At 32.2% G+C, this 23,623-nt stretch overlaps 2 protein-coding genes across 3 annotated transcripts in view; both read right to left on the reverse strand.

Moving 5' to 3' along the window:
* prss16 (serine protease 16) overlaps window positions 1–1,530 on the reverse strand; it is a 33,871-nt gene extending 32,341 nt beyond the window's left edge. The window contains exon 1 of the mRNA XM_049467150.1: window positions 1,217–1,530. Within this exon, the coding sequence (XP_049323107.1) occupies window positions 1,217–1,432 (216 nt within the window). The 5' untranslated portion in view covers window positions 1,433–1,530. The remainder of the gene's footprint in view (window positions 1–1,216) is intronic.
* Window positions 1,420–16,499, reverse strand: LOC125782606 (uncharacterized). Of its 2 annotated transcripts, none has more exons than XM_049467155.1 (10): window positions 16,211–16,499; window positions 16,052–16,096; window positions 15,461–15,550; window positions 15,245–15,321; window positions 15,064–15,142; window positions 14,758–14,816; window positions 14,561–14,663; window positions 14,129–14,197; window positions 13,926–13,995; window positions 1,420–1,515 (listed from the first exon to the last, which is right to left on the reverse strand). In XM_049467155.1, the coding sequence occupies exons 1-10, from the start codon at window positions 16,247–16,249 to the stop codon at window positions 1,448–1,450; spliced, it is 699 nt and encodes a 232-aa protein (XP_049323112.1). In that variant the 5' UTR covers window positions 16,250–16,499; the 3' UTR covers window positions 1,420–1,447. The 2 variants fall into 2 exon arrangements, 1 of the variants encoding a protein (XP_049323112.1); XR_007425327.1 differs by lacking the exon at window positions 1,420–1,515 and adding an exon at window positions 13,399–13,769 and having other exon boundaries at window positions 13,805–13,995.
* Between the last annotated feature and the right edge of the window lie 7,124 nt (window positions 16,500–23,623).

Raw genomic sequence — 23,623 nt, forward strand, 5'->3', positions numbered from 1 at the left:
TGTTCTTGTTGGGAGTTACAGTTGAATAAATAAAGTCTGCTTTTCTGTCTGTTTACTTCACTTCTAGCGCAGAAAAAAATGGGCCAAAGAGTCTAAAAGCGGAGAGAGTGCGCATTTCTAGCACAGAAAAACGGGGCCAAAGAGTCTAAAAGCAGAGAGAGTGCGCTTTTCTAGCTCAGAAAACGGGCCAAAGAGTCTAAAAGTTGCCGTAATTAAGGAGTTTTATATTAAGAGACATCATGAAATTAAACATCAATTTGAAAATCTTAGTTTACACAACACTGTCAAAGATAAAGATAGTTAGTCAAGTAAAATGGTGTGTAAATGAAATAATCAGGAAAAGAGTATTATTTAAAGTGGTATATTTCATTATTTGTTTTATTACGGAGTGTGGCCTGTGACTTCAAATATATTTCTCCTTCTGGCCCCCAACAAAAAAAGTTTGGACACCCCTGGTTTAACACTTTTACATATTTTCTGTGATTAAACTGCAATGGGCAAATTATAAATTTTAAACTAAACACTCACTTTCTAATTAAATTTTAAATTTTAAGACATCTCTCTCTAAATAACTTTTATAATTCCTTTCACAATGCCAAGGTCACTTTAAAAGACTATGCTTTACAGCTGAAAGAAAGAAAAAGAAGGAAATTGAGGGGGGGAGGGAAATGAAGAACTGAAAGAACTAACAGTTAGAACATTATAGTTTTGAGCTTAGATTAGAGCTGCATTATCATCAAAACACTTATATATTTAAGATGATTCTATACAAGATGTAAAAAAAAAAACCATAATATAATGTTGCACCTGCATCTCAAAAAACAAAATACAGTGTAGTTTGTGAAATGAAATTCCACAATGGGGGAAACTGTCAAATGTTTGATTAAAATATATTTTAGCTGTGCTAATCTAATTTAACCTGTGGTGAAGAATATTGGTTGTCAAAGTCTGTGAAACTGACACCAATAAATTCATAATTCCTGGTATTTGCTTATTCAGGAGTATTTTATCCTCTTCACTAACATAGATGTATCATAGAGATCATAGAATAGAGTTGGGTCTGAACTGAGTTAACTAGGTAATGTTAATAACTCTAATAACTCCACTGGGTCTGAACTGGGTTAACTGGGTAATGTTAATAACTCTAATAACTCCACTGGGTCTGAACTGGGTTAACTGGGTAATGTTAATAACTCTAATAACTCCACTGGGTTACCTGTTTCCAGACTCTGCTGTCGGCTCCATTGAAGTGGTCCAGCCGCTGGATGAACCAGTACTCCTCTCCTGCAGGTTCTGAACTGAACCCAGAAGCTGTGCTCAGTTTTCGGGAGCTGGAGAAACGCGCTTCAGCCGGGAGCCGCAGAACACAGGCCAGAACCAGCGCTATTCTCAGCAGAGGACAGAGCTGAGACACTTTAAACAGAAAAGCCATCTTCAGTTTCTTTCCTCATACTCTCCAGCGCGTGAGCAGCGCTCCTGCGCGTGCTTTATTATTGCTCTTCCTTACAGCGCCACCTTTCAAAATATAAGTCTTTGTTATAAGGTGGCAAATAGAACAGGAGTCAGTTAAAAATAAACTTGCTGCAGTAGAGAGGGCAATAACACAATCTGTTCCAGCACTGCTTTACTACAAACAAAGGCTTTGTAAAATGACATTTAAAAAATCCAAAGATCATTTTATTTCCATTGCTACCTACTAGCTGTAAAACCACCCCCTCTTTTTAAAAAGAATATATATAATTTTCCAGTTCAGTTTTTCAATATGCTTTGATAAAATACATTTTTTACAATTTATTTTTATAATATACTTATTTACAATACTAAAATATGTTTTATAAAAGATCATGTATACAGAGACTCGAGAGAACTCAAGCTAAATGTCCAACTAAGCTTCTTTAATATATTTACATTGTACTTAAAAACATTTTCATTTTCAATCAATGGGGGAGGAGGATTGCGCACAGTAGGACCCTGTGGTGTGGCTTGAGCTTATGATCTTAATAGCATTACTTTTAATTTTATACTCTAGGTAGTTTGGAATCCAGAACGTTTACACTTTTACTTAAGTAAAATCTTGAGTTGATACTTCAACTTCTACAGAAGTATTTTTAAAGCCTATCTATACTTCTACCTGAGAAATGAATGTGAATAATTCTGACCCCTTTGCTAAACAGAAACTCATCTGTCACTTCAACTTCTACAGAAGTATTTTTAAAGCCTATCTATACTTCTACCTGAGAAATGAATGTGAATAATTCGGACCCCTTTGCTAAACAGAAACTCATCTGTCAAATATGACGAGGTCCAGAATCAAATAAGCCTAAGAGGTGAAAAACTCTATTGTGATATAGGTAACAGTCTGTAGATGGAGTTGCGGTCAATGGTGAGAGAGAAGATGAATTTAATTTAGTGTTAAACGCTCGCTGCGGCATGATTAAAGACCTTAGGCGGAATTAATACAGGTAAGAAAAACAATTGACCAAGAAGGAGGAAGAGCAGACAAAATAAAGTCCAATCCATATCTTCCTTTAAATACATATACATATGCCATCATTCCAACAAGAGACGTTAAATCAGAGTAATAGGTAATTTATTTATCATTGTGTCCACGCAGCAGTGTGTCAAACCAATCCCATGATCATGTGCAAAGCTGCAGTCCTTAATAATTTCTTTTAAATCGATAGCAATGGTGTCCCTAAATGGTGAAAAAGCCAGAAATTATTATAAATGGCATTAATGTACTTCTACGATCAGTCCTGCAAATCCAGATGCATACGTGCTATAAAACTGGGTGAATCTCAGGAAATCTCACAAAATCCAGGCAGCAAAGCACCAGAAATCGACCTGTCCCTGTATGACCGGAGTCAAGCTATCCGTGCCTCTGAAATTCCTAGTCAAGTCATCCGTGCTTTAAATTTAGATGCGCGTATACGCACGATTTTACGGTATAGATAGATAGAAAAATGAGAAGACAGATATATAGAAAAAGGAGAAGATAGACAGACAGACAGATAGAAAGATAGAAAAAGAGATGATAGACAGAATAAGAGTAAGAAGATAGATAGATAGAGATAGAAAAATGAAAAGACAGATATACAGATAGACAGAGTTAGAAAAAGCAGAGAATAGACATACAGATATATATATAGATAAAAAGGAGAAGATATATAGAAAACGGAGAAGATAGACAGATAGATAGACAGATAGATAGATAGAAAGATAGAAAAATGAGTAGATAGACAGATAGAGATAGAAAGACATAGAGACATAGAAAGACATAGACAGAAAGACATAGAGATGGATAGAAAATGAAAAGATAGATAGAAAAAGGAGAAGATAGATATAAAGAAAAAGTAGAAGACAGACAGACGGATAGAGATAGATAGAAAATGAGAAGATAGATAGATAAATAGATAGATAAAAAGGAGAAGATAAATAGAAAGATAGATAGATAGATGAGAAGATAGATAGAAAAAGGAGAAGATAGATAGATAGGTAGATAGATAGATAGAAAAAGGAGAAGATAGATAGATAGATAGAGAGATAGATAGAAAGAAGACGACAGATAGAAAAAGGAGAAGATAGACAGACAGAAAGACAGATATAGGTAGAAAACGAGAAGATAGATAAATAGAGAGAGATAGATAGACAGATAGAAAAATGAGAAGATAGACAGAGAGAGATAGAGATAGATAGAACATGATAAGATAGATAGATATATAGACAAATATAGATAGATAGATAGATAGATAGATAAATAGATAGATAAAAAGGAGAAGATAGATAGAAAGATAGATAGATAGATGAGAAGATAGATAGAAAAAGGAGAAGATAGATAGATAGAAAAATAAGAAGATAGACAGACAGAGAGATAGAGATAGATAGAAAATGAGAAGATAGAAAAAGAAGAAGATAGATAGATAGAAAAAGAGAAGATAGACAGAATAAGAAGATAGATAGATAGATAGATAGATAGATAGATAGATAGATAAAAAAGGAGAAGATAGATAGAAAAAGAGAAGATAGACAGAAAATGAGAAGATAGATAGATAGATAGATAGATAGATAGATGAGAAGATAGACAGACAGAAAGAGAGAGATAGATAGAAAATGAGAGGATAGATAGATAGATAGATAGATAGATAGAGATAGAAAAATGAAAAGATAGATATACAGATAGACAGAGTTAGAAAAAGCAGAGAATAGACATACAGATATATATATATATATATATATATATATATATATATATATATATAGATAAAAAGGAGAAGATGTATAGAAAACGGAGAAGATAGACAGACAGAAAGACAGATAGAGATAGATAGACAGATAGATAGATAGAAAATGAGGAGATAGATAGATAGATAGATAGATGAGAAAACAGATAGACAGAAAGACAGATAGAGATGGATAGAAAATGAAAAGATAGATAGAAAAAAGAGAAGATAGATATATAGAAAAAGGAGAAGACAGACAGATAGAAAAATGAGAAGATAAATAGACAGACAGACAGATAGAGATACATAGAAAATGAGAAGATAGATAGAAAAAGAAGGAGATAGAAAGATAGATAGAAAAAGAGAAGATAGACAGGATAAGAAGATAGATAGATAGAAAAATGAGAAGACAGATAGACAGAAAGACATAGAGATGGATAGAAAATGAAAAGATAGATAGATAGAAAATGAGAAGATAGATAGATAAATAGATAGATAAAAAGGAGAAGATAGATAGAAAGATAGATAGATAGATGAGAAGATAGATAGAAAAAGGAGAAGATAGATAGATAGGTAGATAGATAGATAGATAGAAAAAGGAGAAGATAGATCGATAGATAGATAGATAGATAGATAGAAGACGACAGATAGAAAAAGGAGCAGATAGACAGAAAGACAGATATAGATAGAAAATGAGAAGATAGATAAATAGAGAGAGATAGACAGATAGAAAAATGAGAAGATAGACAGACAGAGAGATAGAGATAGATAGAACATGAGAAGATAGATAGATATATAGACAAATATAGACAGATAGATAGATAGATAAAAAGGAGAAGATAGATAGATAGAAAAATAAGAAGACAGACAGACAGAGAGATAGAGATAGATAGAAAAAGAGAAGATAGACAGAATAAGAAGATAGATAGATATATAGATAGATAGATAGATAAAAAGGAGAAGATAGATAGAAAAAGAGAAGATAGACAGAAAATGAGAAGATAGATAGATAGATAGATAGATAGATAGATAGATAGATGAGAAGATAGACAGACAGAAAGACAGATAGAGATAGATAGAAAATGAGAGGATAGATAGATAGATAGATAGATAGATAAATAGATAGATAAAAAGGAGAAGATAGATAGAAAGATAGATAGATAGATGAGAAGATAGATAGAAAAAGGAGAAGATAGATAGATAGGTAGATAGATAGATAGATAGATAGATAGATAGAAGACGACAGATAGAAAAAGGAGCAGATAGACAGAAAGACAGATATAGATAGAAAATGAGAAGATAGATAAATAGAGAGAGATAGACAGATAGAAAAATGAGAAGATAGACAGACAGAGAGATAGAGATAGATAGAACATGAGAAGATAGATAGATATATAGACAAATATAGATAGATAGATAGATAGATAGATAAAAAGGAGAAGATAGATAGATAGAAAAATAAGAAGACAGACAGACAGAGAGATAGAGATAGATAGAAAAAGAGAAGATAGACAGAATAAGAAGATAGATAGATAGATAGATAGATAGATAGATAAAAAGGAGAAGATAGATAGAAAAAGAGAAGATAGACAGAAAATGAGAAGATAGATAGATAGATAGATAGATGAGAAGATAGACAGACAGAAAGACAGATAGAGATAGATAGAAAATGAGAGGATAGATAGATAGATAAATAGATAGATAAAAAGGAGAAGATAGATAGAAAGATAGATAGATAGATGAGAAGACAGATAGAAAAAGGAGAAGATAGATAGATAGGTAGATAGATAGATAGAAAAAGGAGAAGATAGATCGATAGATAGATAGATAGATAGATAGATAGATAGAAGACGACAGATAGAAAAAGGAGCAGATAGACAGAAAGACAGATATAGATAGAAAATGAGAAGATAGATAAATAGAGAGAGATAGACAGATAGAAAAATGAGAAGATAGACAGACAGAGAGATAGAGATAGATAGAACATGAGAAGATAGATAGATATATAGACAAATATAGATAGATAGATAGATAGATAGATAGATAGATAGATAGATAGATAAAAAGGAGAAGATAGATAGATAGAAAAATAAGAAGACAGACAGACAGAGAGATAGAGATAGATAGAAAAAGAGAAGATAGACAGAATAAGAAGATAGATAGATAGATAGATAAAAAGGAGAAGATAGATAGAAAAAGAGAAGATAGACAGAAAATGAGAGGATAGATAGATAGATAGATAGATAGATAGATGAGAAGATAGACAGACAGAAAGACAGATAGAGATAGATAGAAAATGAGAGGATAGATAGATAGATAGAGATAGAAAGAAGAAGATAGATAGATAGAAAAAGGAGAAGATAGACAGACAGAGAGATAGAGATAGATAGAAAATGAGAAGATAGATAGATAAATAGATAGATAGATAAAAAGGAGAAGATAGATAGATAGATAGATAGAAAAATAAGAAGATAGACAGACAGAGAGATAGAGATAGATAGAAAATGAGAAGATAGATAGATAAATAGATAGATAAAAAGGAGAAGATAGATAGAAAGATAGATAGATAGATGAGAAGATAGATAGAAAAAGGAGAAGATAGATAGATAGGTAGATAGATAGATAGAAAAAGGAGAAGATAGATCGATAGATAGATAGATAGAAGACGACAGATAGAAAAAGGAGCAGATAGACAGAAAGACAGATATAGATAGAAAATGAGAAGATAGATAAATAGAGAGAGATAGACAGATAGAAAAATGAGAAGATAGACAGACAGAGAGATAGAGATAGATAGAACATGAGAAGATAGATAGATATATAGACAAATATAGATAGATAGATAGATAGATAGATAGATAGATAGATAGATAGTTAGATAGATAGATAGATAAAAAGGAGAAGATAGATAGATAGAAAAATAAGAAGACAGACAGACAGAGAGATAGAGATAGATAGAAAAAGAGAAGATAGACAGAATAAGAAGATAGATAGATAGATAAAAAGGAGAAGATAGATAGAAAAAGAGAAGATAGACAGAAAATGAGAAGATAGATAGATAGATAGATAGATAGATAGATGAGAAGATAGACAGACAGAAAGACAGATAGAGATAGATAGAAAATGAGAGGATAGATAGATAGATAGAGATAGAAAGAAGAAGATAGATAGATAGAAAAAGGAGAAGATAGACAGACAGAGAGATAGAGATAGATAGAAAATGAGAAGATAGATAGATAAAAAGATAGATAGATAAAAAGGAGAAGATAGATAGATAGATAGATAGATAGACAGATAGAAAAATAAGAAGATAGACAGACAGAGAGATAGAGATAGATAGAAAATGAGAAGATAGAAAAAGAAGAAGATAGATAGATAGAAAAAGAGAAGATAGACAGAATAAGAAGATAGATAGATAGATAGATAGATAGATAGATAGATAAAAAAGGAGAAGATAGATAGAAAAAGAGAAGATAGACAGAAAATGAGAAGATAGATAGATAGATAGATGAGAAGATAGACAGACAGAAAGAGAGAGATAGATAGAAAATGAGAGGATAGATAGATAGAGATAGAAAAATGAAAAGATAGATATACAGATAGACAGAGTTAGAAAAAGCAGAGAATAGACATACAGATATATATATATATATATATATATATATATATATATATAGATAAAAAGGAGAAGATGTATAGAAAACGGAGAAGATAGACAGACAGAAAGAGATAGATAGACAGATAGATAGATAGAAAATGAGGAGATAGATAGATAGATAGATAGATGAGAAAACAGATAGACAGAAAGACAGATAGAGATGGATAGAAAATGAAAAGATAGATAGAAAAAAGAGAAGATAGATATATAGAAAAAGGAGAAGACAGACAGATAGAAAAATGAGAAGATAAATAGACAGACAGACAGATAGAGATACATAGAAAATGAGAAGATAGATAGAAAAAGAAGGAGATAGAAAGATAGATAGAAAAAGAGAAGATAGACAGGATAAGAAGATAGATAGATAGAAAAATGAGAAGACAGATAGACAGAAAGACATAGAGATGGATAGAAAATGAAAAGATAGATAGATAGAAAAAGGAGAAGATAGATATAAAGAAAAAGTAGAAGACAGACAGACAGACGGATAGAGATAGATAGAAAATGAGAAGATAGATAGATAAATAGATAGATAAAAAGGAGAAGATAGATAGAAAGATAGATAGATAGATGAGAAGATAGATAGAAAAAGGAGAAGATAGATAGATAGGTAGATAGATAGATAGAAAAAGGAGAAGATAGATCGATAGATAGATAGATAGATAGATAGATAGAAGACGACAGATAGAAAAAGGAGCAGATAGACAGAAAGACAGATATAGATAGAAAATGAGAAGATAGATAAATAGAGAGAGATAGACAGATAGAAAAATGAGAAGATAGACAGACAGAGAGATAGAGATAGATAGAACATGAGAAGATAGATAGATATATAGACAAATATAGATAGATAGATAGATAGATAGATAGATAGATAGATAGATAGATAGATAAAAAGGAGAAGATAGATAGATAGAAAAATAAGAAGACAGACAGACAGAGAGATAGAGATAGATAGAAAAAGAGAAGATAGACAGAATAAGAAGATAGATAGATAGATAGATAGATAGATAGATAGATAGATAGATAAAAAGGAGAAGATAGATAGAAAAAGAGAAGATAGACAGAAAATGAGAAGATAGATAGATAGATAGATAGATAGATAGATAGATAGATAGATGAGAAGATAGACAGACAGAAAGACAGATAGAGATAGATAGAAAATGAGAGGATAGATAGATAGATAGATAGATAAAAAGGAGAAGATAGATAGATAGATAGATAGATAGATGAGAAGATAGACAGACAGAAAGACAGATAGAGATAGATAGAAAATGAGAGGATAGATAGATAGATAGATAGATAGATAGATAGATAGATAAAAAGGAGAAGATAGATAGATAGATAGATAGATAGATAGATAGATAGATAGAAAAATAATAAGATAGACAGACAGAGATAGAGATAGATAGAAAATGAGAAGATAGATAGAAAAAGGAGAAGACAGATAGATAGATAGAAAAATGAGAAGATAGATAGAAAAAGGAAAAGACAGACAGATAGATAGATAAATGAGAAGATAGAAAGATAAAAAAGGAGAAAATAGATAGATAGAAAAAGGAGAAGATAGATAGATGGATAGATAGAAAAATAAGAAGATAGACAGACAGCGATAGAGATAGATAGAAAATGAGAAGATAGAAAAAGAGAGAAAAAGAGAGAAAAAAGATAGAGATAGACAGAATAAGAAGATAGATATATATAGATAGATAGATAGATAGATAGATAGAAAAAAGAGAAGATAGAAAGACAGAAAGACAGAGATAGAGATAGATAGAAAATGAGAAGATAGATAGATAGATAGAAAAATGAGAAGACAGACAGACAGAAAGACAGATAGAGATGGATAGAAAATGATAAGATAGAGAGATAGATGAGAAGATAGATAGAAAGAAAAAGGAGTAGATAGATAGGTAGATAGATAGAAAAAGGAGAAGATAGACAGACAGAAAAACAGATAGATAGATAGAAAATGAGAAGATAGATAGATAGAGAGAGATAGATAGATAGATAGACAGATAGAAAATGAAAAGATAGAAAAAGAAGTAGATAGATAGAAAAAGAGAAGATAGACAGAATAAGAAGAAGATAGATAGAAAAATGAGAAGACAGATATATAGAAAAATGAGAAGACAGACAGACAGATAGAAAGATAGATAGATAGAAAAAGAGAAGGTAGACAGAATAAGAATAAGAAGATAAATAGATAGAGATAGATAGATAGAAAAATGAAAAGATATACAGATAGACAGAGTTAGAAAAAGCAGAGAATAGACATACAGATATATATATATAGATAAAAAGGAGAAGATATATAGAAAATGGAGAAGATAGACAGACAGAAAGACAGATAGAGATAGATAGACAGATAGATTGATAGATAGATAGAAAGATAGAAAAATGAGTAGATAGAAAGATAGAGATAGAAAATGAGGAGATAGATAGATAGATAGATAGATAGATAGATAGATAGATAGAAAAAATAGAAAACAGGTAGACAGAAAGACAGATAGAGATGGATAGAAAATGAAAAGATAGATAGATAGAAAAAGGAGAAGATAGACAGACAGACAGATAGAGATACATAGAAAATGAGAAGATAGCTAGAAAAAGAAGGAGATAGATAGAAAGATAGATAGAAAAAGGAGAAGATAGACAGAATAAGAAGATAGATATATAGAAAAAGGAGAAGACAGATAGACAGAAAGACATATAGAGATGGATAGAAAATGAAAAGATAGATAGAAAAAGGAGAAGATAGATATATAGAAAAAGGAGAAGACAGACAGACAGATGGATATAGATAGATAGAAAATGAGAAGATAGATAGATAGATAGATAGATAAAAAGGAGAAGATAGATAGAAAGATAGATAGATAGATAGATGAGAAGATAGATAGATAGAAAAAGGAGAAGATAGAAAATGAGAAGATAGATAGATAGATAGATAGATAGATAGATAGATAGATAGAAAAATGAGAAGACGGACAGACAGAAAGACAGATAGAGATGGATAGAAAATGATAAGATAGATAGATAGATAGATAGATAGAAAGAAGAAGATAGAAAGAAAGGAGAAGATAGATAGAAAAATGAGAAGATATAGACAGACAAACAGACAGATAGAGATAGAAAATAAGAAGAGACAGAAAAAGAAGAAGATGGATAGATAGATAGATAAAAAGGAGAAGATAGATAGAAAGATAGATAGATAGGAGAAGATAGATAGATAGAAAAAGGAGAATATAGATAGATAGAAAAAGGAGAAGACAGACAGACAGATGGATAGAGATAGATAGAAAATGAGAAGATAGATAGATAGATAGATAGATAGATAGATAGATAAAAAGGAGAAGATAGATAGAAAGATAGATAGATAGAAAAAGGGGAAGATAGATAGATAGGTAGATAGAAAAAGGAGAAGATAGATAGATAGATAGAAAGAAGACGATAGATAGAAAAAGGAGAAGATAGACAGACAGAAAGACAGATAGAGATAGATAGAAAATGAGAAGATAGATAGATAGATAGAGATAGATAGACAGATAGAAAAATGAGAAGATAGACAGATAGATAGACAAATATAGATAGATAGATAGATAGATAGATAGATAGATAGATAGAAAAATAAGAAGATAGACAGACAGAAAGACAGATAGAGATAGATAGAAAATGAGAAGATAGATAGATAGATAGAAAAATGAGAAGACAGACAGACAGAAAGACAGATAGAGATGTATAGAAAATGATAAGATAGATAGATAGATAGAAAGAAGAAGATAGAAAGAAAGGAGAAGATAGATAGAAAAATGAGAAGATATAGACAGACAAACAGACAGATAGAGATAGAAAATAAGAAGAGACAGAAAAAGAAGAAGATGGATAGATAGATAGATAGATAGATAAAAAGGAGAAGATAGATAGAAAGATAGATAGATAGGAGAAGATAGATAGATAGAAAAAGGAGAATATAGATAGATAGATAGATAGATAGAGAAGACAGACAGACAGATAGAAAAAGGAAAAGACAGACAGATAGATAAATGAGAAGATAGAAAGATAAAAAAGGAGAAAATAGATAGATAGATAGAAAAAGGAGAAGATAGACAGAGAGACAGATTATTATTATATAATTATTGATAAATAGTATAATTATAATAATCATAATTATTAATAATATATAGATAATAGACAAATATAGATAGATAGATAGATAGATAGATAGAAAGAAGATAGATAGATAGATAGATAGACAGAGAAGACAGACAGATAGATAGAAAAAGGAGAAGACAGACAGACAGATAGATAGTTAGATAGATAGAAAAAGGAGAAGATAGACAGAGATACAGATTATTATTATATAATTATTGATAAATAGTATAATTATAATATCATAATAATTATTAATAATATATAGATAAAAAGATATATAGACAAATATAGATAGATAGCTAGATAGATAAAAAGGAGAAGATAGATAGAAAAAGGAAAGATAGACAGAATAAGAAGATAGATAGCTAGATAGAAAAAGGAGAATACAGACAGACAGATAGATAGAGATAGATAGAAAATGAGAAGATAGATAGATAGATAAATAGATAGATAGATAAAAAAGAGAAGACAGACAGATTGTTATTATATAATTATAATTATTGATAAATAGTATAATTATAATTATAATAATCATAATAATTATGTTTGTTATAAATGTTATTATGTCTGTTATGTATGTTCATATATTATTGAAAAAAGGAGAAGATAGATAGAAAAAGGAGAAGACAGAGCGACAGACAGACAGATAGAAATATGAGAAGATAGACAGAAAAAGGAGAAGATAGACAGACAGACAGATAGATAGATTAATTTGATATAATTATAATTATTGTTAAATAGTATAATTATTATTATAATAGATCGATCGAAAAAGAAGAAGATAGATAGAGATAGATAGATAGAAAATGAGAAGATAGATAGACAAAAAGACAGATAGAGATAGAAAATGAAAAGAGATAAAAAAGAAGATAGATAGATAAAAAGGAGAAGCTAGATAGATAGAAAAAGAAGAAGCTAGATAGATAGATAGATACAAAGGAGAAGATAGATAGATAGATAGATAGATAGATAGATAGATAGAAAAAGGAGAAGACAGACAGACAGATTATTATTATATAATTATAATTATTGATAAATAGTATCATTATTATTATAATAATCATAATAATTATTTTTGTTATAAATGTTATTATGTCTGTTATGTATGTTCATATATCATTGAAAAAATGAGAAGATAGATAGATAGAAAAAGGAGAAGACAGATACATAGATAGATAGAAAAATGAGAAGATAGATAGATAGAAAACGGAAAAGAGACAGATAGATAAATCAGAAGATAGAAAGATAGAAAAAGGAGAAGATAGACAAACAGACAGATTATTACTATATAATTATAATTATTGATAAATAGTATAATTATTATTATAATAATCATTATAATTATTTTTGTTATAAATGTTATTGTCTGTTATGTATGTTCATATATCATATATCACTGTAATTTACAGCCATGCTAAATAAGCTATATTGAATTGAATATAGATAGATATCTATCTATCTATCTACTTATCTATCTATCCTACCCCTTTCTATCTACCTATATATCATCCCCTTTTCTATCTATTTTCCTATATATCACCCCCTTTGCTATCTATCTACCTATATATCATCCCCTTTCTATTTATCTACCTATATATCATCCCCTTTTCTATCTATCTACCTATATCATCCCCTTTTCTATCTACCTATATATCATCCCCCTTTCTATCTATCTACCTATATATCACCCCCTTTTCTATCTATCTACCTATATATCATCCCCTTTTCTATGTATCTACCTACCTATATATCATCCCCCTTTCTATGTATCTACCTATATATCATCCCCTTTTCTATCTATCTACCTATATATCATCCCCCTTTCTATGTATCTATCCACCGTCGTTTTATCCTCTATTTATCCTCTCTATTTTTGTTAGATCTCTTAACCCTACAAGGAAAGCAGGAGAGGAAGGTAGAGGCTGTGCTCCTCCAGAGTCTCAGACAGCGCTGTAGCCGTCGTCTCTGCAGGGAAACATCAATACAGAATAAAGTAAGACATGGTGTAAAACTCTGATATATACATCCCATACACATGCAATAGAACAGAAAAGAGTGATCTGGTTTTGTTTGATGTTTTAGGTAAAACTAAACTGACCTTGTTTTTGGGAGCTGTTTCTATGCTCTCCACCACGACCTCCATGCTGCTCTCCAGATCCTCCTCAGCCTATAAGAGACAGATAAAAAAAAAACAAAGGTGTTTACCAAAGAACTGTAGACCTATAGAACTATATGATAACCATATATAAGAACTATATGAAGACAGAATGGAAAAAACACCTTACTAATAATGTCACTGCAGAAATAAGTTATATATATATATTTAACAAATACTTTTAAGAAACTATAAGTGAAACAGTTTAAAATGGTGTTTAAAATATTTCATAAGAATTGCTGTTTAGTTCTACCACTAAATAAAAATTATTATTACTAAATGAGATACAGGGTCATACATGGAAAATATCTAAACAATCTGATACTGCAGGTACTTCTTCTATAGCTGACAGCAGAATTTATTCCCAACTCTTACCTGTGCAACTGGCACTGGCTCAGACTCAGGCTCGGTGCTGTTGGTGTCCAGCCTGTAAGAGGGACCCGCCTCTGCAACCACCACCAGGACATCGATCCCTGACCTGAAATGAGAAAAAACAGAGGTCTTACTGTTGGTGGTGATGTGTTTAAGAGATTATTTGAGTGTTGATGGTGGGTGATAGTGCAGTGTCTTACTGGCTGAATGTCTCCGGGTGGTGGGTGGTGGTGAGGGACGTGATCCGGGCTTCCTCACACTGTCCAAGAACAGATGAGAAAAGATAATTGCTTATGAGTCCAAAAGTGGGGAAATTGACAGTATTACAGTAGCAAAGGGATAGCAAGACACACAGAAGCAGAAAGCTGGATACATTAAGTGTATATATAGTGTGAATGTGCGTGTAAGGGAATACTGTATGTGTGTGTCCTAAAAACTTTAAATCTTCAATCGTTGAAAGATGGTAGAGAGGTAGAGAGGATACAGAATAAACCGCAAACTCTTACCTGTGCAACTGGACCAGCAGTGTTCAGCGTGTTCAAGGGTTCTGCCTCCGCAACCACCACCAGAGCCTTACAGTCATCCCTGAAAGAGGGAATGGGAGGTGTCAGGGTGGTAAATCAGAATCAGAATAAAGGAATGGGAGGTTTCAGGGTGGTAGAGGGACAGATAAGAAGGCTGTGATACCTTTCAGGTGTTGTTGAAGGCAATGGAGACTCTGGGTGGGAGGTGGGAAGGAGTCCCTCCAGCTGACCTTCTGTGCACTGTTAAAAATCCAATTTAAGTCCAATTTAAGAAAGATTCAGTGAAAGCAGAGCTGTACATATTAGTGATGCTGCTAAAATAGAGATGTATGACAGTGATACTTGACTACACTTTAACTGTTCATTGTGCTTTTCTTACCTTCTTAATGTAGGCCCTTGGCTTCATCTCGAGGAACCCGGGCTGACACGGCTGGGGCTCCTCACAGGCGGCTGGATCTTCACCCTGCCACTGCAGACAATCTTATGTCAGCTCATCACTGCCTCAATCCTCTTTTTTTATTAGCAATTTTCATATTGTCTATATAATATTTACCTAAAATTTTAACCACATTTTTTATGAATCTCTCATTGTCCTCAAAAACATATAAACATATGTATGTATTTTCGAGAGTAATTTCCTTATCTAACCTTCCCTTTAAGTCCAAAACCAAAAGGAACCAAGAAAATACAGAACAGAAATACGTGTTAAATCATTTCACTAGCTTCTTTACAATGTATGCTGCTATCTAACCCTAATTTAGCTAACCTAGGTTAGGGCACAGTGGATACTCCAGACAAATCTCTTTAGAAATTAGCGTTGACTCTAAAAAACGAACTGAAAGGGTTACAATAAGGTATACTGGGGGTGATAGTTAATTAGTTAAGTAGTTAACGTTAGTTAGTTAGTTAGTTAATTAGTTAGTTAGTTAGTCATTAGCTGCAGGTGTAACAGTTAGTGATAGAGACTCACCGGAGACACACGACGAGTCCGGAAGCAAAAGTTTCCTGACTGCGCCTGAAAAACAAAGCCCTGCTTTAAACTCCTGAACTAATCCAGCTCTGGGTTTATTTCTGAGTGTTACTGAGGGTGAATTTGGTGTAAAATGTGAGAAGTTTCAAATTTACTCACCACTATTGGAAGAGGTCTGCTCCTCCACCGGGGATCCATACCTGACCGGTATGGGGGTGAGCTCCCTCAGCGGCTACAGTCACCTGAAAAACAAAAAACCAAATACAATTAATTAATGACAAAACAGTACAGATAATCCAATTATATACAATTATATACAGTAATTAAAAGATAATACAGATAATAAAACAGTAAATATTAAACAGTAAACTGGTGTTGAGAAGTTGTAGACGATCCGTCGAAAGAAACGCTGCTGCCGCTGCTCACGATCTCCGAAGAGTTCGAATAAAAACAAATCAGCTGCGCTGCGCTGAATGACGCAGCGGGGGGTGGGGAAAAAAATATTTCTACCATATATTTATTATTATTATTATTATTATTATTATTATTATTATTATTATTATTATTATTGTTGTTGTTGTTGTTGTTGTTATTGTTATTATTATTATTATTATTATTATTATTATTGTTGTTATTATTATTTTATAATATTTTATTATTGCTAGTTTATTTCCCATTATTACAATACTAATTATTGTAATGATATAAATGATATATTATTATATATATTATACATTTATAACATATTTTATTAATGTTGCTAGAGTATCTCCCATCAGCAATTTATACAACTTTAGGGGTTAACGTTGTGCAATCGTTCCTTTTTCAGTTGAAAGTTCAGTAGAACCAGAGCCGATTTATGGAGAGCCTACACACTTCCTACCGCTAGAGGGAGCCCGCGAGTGAGTCCAAAATTAAACGGAAGGGGGGCTAAAAACACAAATTAGAAATAGTAAGTTAAGTTTTTCTATAATAAACTTGATTCTAAAATAAACGGGGTTTAGGCTATACTGAGAGCTGATGGGTCCTTGAGCTGATGCTGGAGTTACAGTCAGACCACTGAGATTAAAAGGCTTATAACTGGAGTTTAAAAGGTTTATAACTGGAGTTTAAAAGGTTATTATATTATATTTTATTATATTATATCAGGGTTCATTATATATATACATTATATATATATGTTGGACAGGTTAAAAAGTGGTTATTTTATTTATTTTATTTATATTATAATATGATTTTGTGTAGCATTATTGTGAATTTATTTTGGACTTCTGTTTATTTGCTGTGACTATTGTGGGATTTATTTTGGATCTTTGTTTATTTGCTGTGATGTGTGCTGTGTTTTGGGGGTGTTTGTCACCGATAATTTCTTTAAGACTGTCTGTCTAATTACCTGAACAGCTGAAACTGCTTCTTGCAATCCCCTTTTTTCGCCAATCAGAGCAGCGGGAGAGTGTCGGGCATGTCGGGACTCTTATTTTAAAAGGTGGACTCTTATCGTGTGGAGAGAGCAGCAACAGGGCAGGAAGCAGGGCTCGCGAAGGGGACGCGCGGGCGAGTCGGAAGTGCGCAGACTCAGCGTCGGCGGCGGCAGCAGCGGCGGAATCGGCGTGCACGCCGAGAGCGAGCTGGAGTACAGACCGCGAGGCTGGCTGGCCAAACAGACTCGAGTGTGGCACTTGCAGCAGACCCGGGAGGTTACTGAAGCAGGAGCACGCGGTGACGACGGCGGCCGTCGGGAGCGCGTTGGACTGGTGACTGAGGGTCGAGCCATACACTGTGGGCAAGCGGCTGCAGGTTCTGAGTACAGTTTTGACTGTGCTCAGAACGGTGTGAGTACCAACAGCCTTTTTATTTACAGTGTATGTGATAGTTGGCTTGCTGTTATAGGGAGTTTTATTTAGTAAACTGCGTAAGTTAAGCTTTTGTTATTGTTCACCTCTGCATTATATATTAGAGGCTGATTAGTCTAAAGGAACTAGCTACTGTTAAGCCTTTCCTGTGCCCTGTTAGGGGCGTGAGTGGACCCTGTGGACTGAGAAGAGCTGCATCTGCCCGCCCTGGAAGCTGTTCATCTTAGAGACTGGGACATTTTGTTTATTTGGTGTTATGTTTGTTTTATATTAATTTTGCTCCTTTTTTGTTTATTGGTTATTAATTATGATCGGAGGTTTTTAACCTTAAGTTATGCAAATATTTCTAGTCTGACTCATGCATGATTTTTAGCTGGTTTATTGTCTAGAAATAATAATAATAATAATAATAATAATAATAATAATAATAATAATAATTAATAAAAGGCTTTGTTACCTATTTTTGTCGTCGTCTCCTTCGGGTAATTATACTGGTATAGACTATACACAAAAAGCTATTCTGAAGATCAGCTTTTTTTACTTCCCAATGTTATACTACTGTGATTCATTTATCTTATAAAGATTTTTAGGTTAATCATGCAGTGAAGAGGTTTTTGAAAAACCCACTCATTTTCAATATTTATAAAGTCAGCTTAGACACGGAACCCCAAATATGGGCATACAAGGACTATGAGAATGAGGAAGGACTGCAGTGGTCTATTTTCGAAGCTTGCAGTTGCACAGTTTGTCCGCAGGGTGGAGACAAAACTTTATCCATGACCAAAGACTGCTTATAGACCGTTTCTGAGGAATATTCATGAGCATAGGAAGTGACGTAGCTGTTCCTAGAACACTTCCGTTTAGCGGTAAACAGCGTTCAAAACAGTGGACGTAACTTTATAATTTAACATGAATGCAACCTTCACCTAATCTGTGGTAGTGTGAGGACAAGTGGTCAGGAGGTTACCGGAGAGAGGTGAGGCAGAGACGCAAAAACAGTCTGGAACCAGGTAAGAATCCCTTTTGAAGTGTTTATTGTGACAAATTAAGCACTCGAACCCAAAAACAAAAATGAAAACAAAACGAAATTTACAATATATATACAAACTATTTACACGCTACACTGGTAGGAGTTAAAGGTGGATTGGCAGCTACCACCACAAATGCTAATACTCAGCACAATAAACTCCCGTCGGCATACCAGCCACGCTCAACCAGCCCCCCAATAGTGTACCCGCCTGCCTTTAAATACCTTTAGCCCATCCCCGGCTAAACCAACAAGTAATTAACTTGAGGGCAGGTGGGTAAGACAACTATACATGATTGTATATGTACAATATTAACATATTTACAAACAGAATGACATGCATGTAAACATTTGGACGTCCAGGTAAGTATTGATGATAATTTTACAATGTTAATGTATTATTTTCTCTGTTCTCTTTTTCACAGGTACCCCAGGCTCCCCTGCCCCAGGACACCCCTTGGTCTCTACCCAGACCTTAAGGACCCGGGTGGCTCGCGCGCCGCCATTTCCACAGGATCCAGGTAAGTACTGTGTTTGTGTAAAAAATGTCTTTGCAGGTAAAATGTCTCTGGAGTTGGTGGTGATGTGTTCAGGGCCCTGACATCATCACATAATCTGAGAGTCACAAACATTGAAAATCAGGTCAAATTGTTCTTTAAACAAGTAAACTATGGAGGACCAAAAATGACATAAGTATCAATAAATACACATAAATGTATAAATATATAAATGAATAAATAAATTAACGTTTAAATGAATAAATATATAAATAAATGCACATATAAATGAAATAAATAAATATATAAATAAATGCATGCACAAATAATTGTATAGGTAAATAAATAAATTAATAAATACGTTTTATTTATATATTTATTTATTCATTTATATGTGCATTTATTTATGTTAACATTTATTTATTTATTCATTTATTAATTTCAACATTTATTTATTTATACTTATGTCATTTTTGGTCCTCCATAGTAAACACGCCTGCTTTCGTTTTTCACACTGCTGACCTGCCTGCAGTTACAGTGTCCGCTCACAACTCCCTCCTTCTTATCTATAAACCATGCAGAGTACGTGTTGGATAGCATTTGACTTGCTCCAACCTCACCATACACTATAGTGATGCCTTCTCTACTACAGGAACAAATATTCCCAACTTTTCCACTGAGAAAGTAATTATATGCGTCCAAACTGTGGTGCGCTTTCAACAAGGTAGTGATCACATTTGGGTAGGTCACCTCTGGCAAGCGTTTTAAATCAGAGGAAAAAACTTCCATCTTAAATCCTTATCAAAAAGATCAGGAGAAGAGGTTTGATCACTTATTACTAACACTATAGCGTGTTTGTTCTGTGTTCGGGAGCGAAATATGCGATCTCCTGTATACTTGAGAATAGCGCCACCGGAAGCGTCGAAGGAACAGACATGCGCAGTAGCTTTGTTGTTGTTTTCCTCATTGAAACGGTCTATATACAGATTAGTTGCTGAAGTTACAGCAAGTAAAATAAACTATAGAGCTAAAGACTTATGATAAAGAGAGAAAGAGAATATAAGTGTGTATTTTTTATTTACTTATTTTCGAGGAAACATGCTACATGCACTGAAAAAAATGAGAAATTTACTTAAAGTTTATCAACCTTCTGCATTTGCTTTTTTTTAAGTACATTTAAATTTTAGATAAATTTAAGTAACTTCAACTCGGTCTGACTTAAATGTAACAGAGTAAATAAGTGAACTGAACTTCGGTCAATCCTTTCTTTTAGTAAACTTTACTTAATTTCTGCATACAGTATTACCTAATTACAATTACTTTGATTATACAATATTACTCAAATAACCTATAATACACAATATATGATAATTCTTGAAATTTAAAAATACTGTCTCAACACATGGATGGCATGTAATGCATTTTTTTTAGTATACAGTTTTCAGTTTACAAAATTAATCTATGAAAATATGTAAATATTTAAATGTGTGTTTTAACTAAAAATATTTAAATTTCAGGAATAATATATAATAATATATTAATATAATAATATATAAGGAATAATATATTATGTATCATTAATTAAGTAATGTATATATTAAGTAATTGTAATTAGGTGATATTGTATGCAGAAATTAAGTAAAGGTTACTAAAAGAAAGGATTAAATAAATTATTTTTTTTTTCAGTGTGTTTTTTTATTTTTTTTTAAATAAAATTGTTTTCTATAAAGAATTGTTTAAAGCAGTTTGATTGTCTTATAAAGTCAAAATGTATTTTGGAAGTACGATGCAGTTGCAACATTTGAGCACAGTAGAATCATAGTGCAGTCTATGCGTGACAGATCTCCACTAACTACTCAAACAGTGAGTGAATTGATCACTGAGTATAAAAGATTTTCTTTTGGCCACTTAAGAGCAGAAGCAGTTATTGTGTGTTTTTTTCTATTATATAAAAAATGAACCATGTACGGATTAAGAGTTTTCTTTCCTTTGCTTTGCTTCATGGAGTTTAAGAGAAATACATCTGAATTAAAATATTCTTCTTAAATGTAGATTAGGTCATAATTATTTAAGTATCTGTGTTATTGTAGATACTGTATTTACTGTATTTAGGTACTATGGTGGTGCAGCAGGGAATACTTGGGTGGTACAGCTTCATGGGGTGGATCTTTGCTCTGGTCACTGTTGTCAGTGTTCTCCTCGTGTCCACACAGATTTCCTCCTGCCTCACAAAAAGGCACATCATGGTGAGTAAACTGATGCAACAGGTGAATAAGTGCCATTAGTGTCACCTGCACAGTAGGACCACTGGTATGGCAAGCCAAACAGGAAATATATAATAAAAGCTGATATATATATAATGAAAGCCGATTATATATATATATATATATTATATATATATTATATACTATTACTGTACCCCTCTCAGGCTGGTCCTCTCATTAAATAAAGGAGGTTTATTACAGTTACTATATACCTCTCAGGCTGGTAACTAGGTCTAGATGTATGTGTGGGCATTATCTAATTTGTAATCAGTGCAATATTTATTAGTGATGTCTTTTATACATTTTTATTTATATTTAGGTTATGTTAATAAATGAGAATCAAATATTGCAACCCATGAGAGAGTATTATTAGTAATATTTATTAAATGTTTTATGTTAATAATAATTGTCACATTTTGTAAATGCTGTCGCTAAAAGTGAATCTGATGTTTTTATTTAAGGTTGAAAAGAAGATGGAGAAGTTTCAGCTTGCAGCTATGGAGAGTTCACCACGAAAAGAACGAAGTCAAAGAATACAAAGATCTGTCCATATTCTGAAGTCACCACTTGAAGATTTTATGCAGAATTATTTGGATTATGAATAGGAACCACATTATTTTATTACTTTTATTATTTATACAAACAAGATGAGCATGATATGATGTGCCAGAATACAGGGAGGCTGCCCAAAACACACAAAAAAATACAGAACACATGTAAACAACTAAAGAAAAACAGAACATGGCACATGTAAATAAATCAAATAAACACAGCACAGACTGCATGAAATTGGATTTCTTTATTTGTTCTTTAAAAGTTTGGAGAAAGGAAACCTGTGGAATACAAAAGAAACTTGAAAAATTACTGCATTTGATACATGAATATAATTAAAAATTTTAAGAACATTACCTACCTTTTATTATCCTTTCATTTTCTGGGAGAAAATATCCTGTTTAAGAAAGTGAAGACAAGAAGTATGACTGTGTTAAACTTGGTGTTGTTTGGATTCAGTATTTACTTCATTTATATTTATATAAAACATTTTTGAAATTATTATTGCATTGGTTTTGGCACAAACCAATTACTAATGCATCTCAGAAAATCTGAAGATCATGAGAATATCATAATTTAATAGAAATTATACATTACTCTACATGTAAATTGACATATTCCAAATAATTTTTACCTGGCTAAAAGTTCATTAAACCAGAATTACTGTCCTGACCTTAACCCAGTTTACTAGAATATGTAGTTTAAACTTAAAAAATAAAAAAAAGTTAAATGTGTTGCTTAAAACATAAGGTGACCGTTTGCTGAACGATATTAAACCCAAATATATATTTTTCACTTTTGAGATGCACTAGTAAACAGGACTAATCATGCTGTATTTTAATTACACAAGCATTTTAGGACTATTATTTACTGTTGATATCCTCAGTAAAAGCCTGAGTTGAATTGTTAACAAATGTATAAAATATATATTAAATATAAACATTAACATTTATATCATAAAATAAGTAATGGTCATATCTTAAATTATCTCTGTTAAATTAGTAAAGAGACAAAAAGCAATTCTAATAAATCTCCTTTATTTAATGAGAGGACCAGCCTGAGAGGGGTACAGTAAGTGTAATATAGCTCAATATATTTATTTAGACAGTGGCCAGTACACTAAGCAACATACTTTGCAGCAAAGTGTAAATAAGGTATTGCTAAACAAACCGCTAACTAGGTAGTATCTTATCTATAATCGCACAGTCCCACAGCTAACTAGCAAGATAGGTAGCTATAATTCAGCAAACTAAGTTACTATCTCAGATTCTACAGTAGTAATTATCTTCCACACAGTGGCTGTATTTATAAATAATTGATCTAGTGTTCGTGTTTGAAGCTCTTTCTGAAATGAACAGAGGAGCTTTATTTATTTAGTT

The sequence above is a fragment of the Astyanax mexicanus genome, chromosome 18 (genome assembly GCF_023375975.1).
Source record: "Astyanax mexicanus isolate ESR-SI-001 chromosome 18, AstMex3_surface, whole genome shotgun sequence".
NCBI classification, from domain to species: Eukaryota; Metazoa; Chordata; class Actinopteri; order Characiformes; family Acestrorhamphidae; genus Astyanax; species Astyanax mexicanus.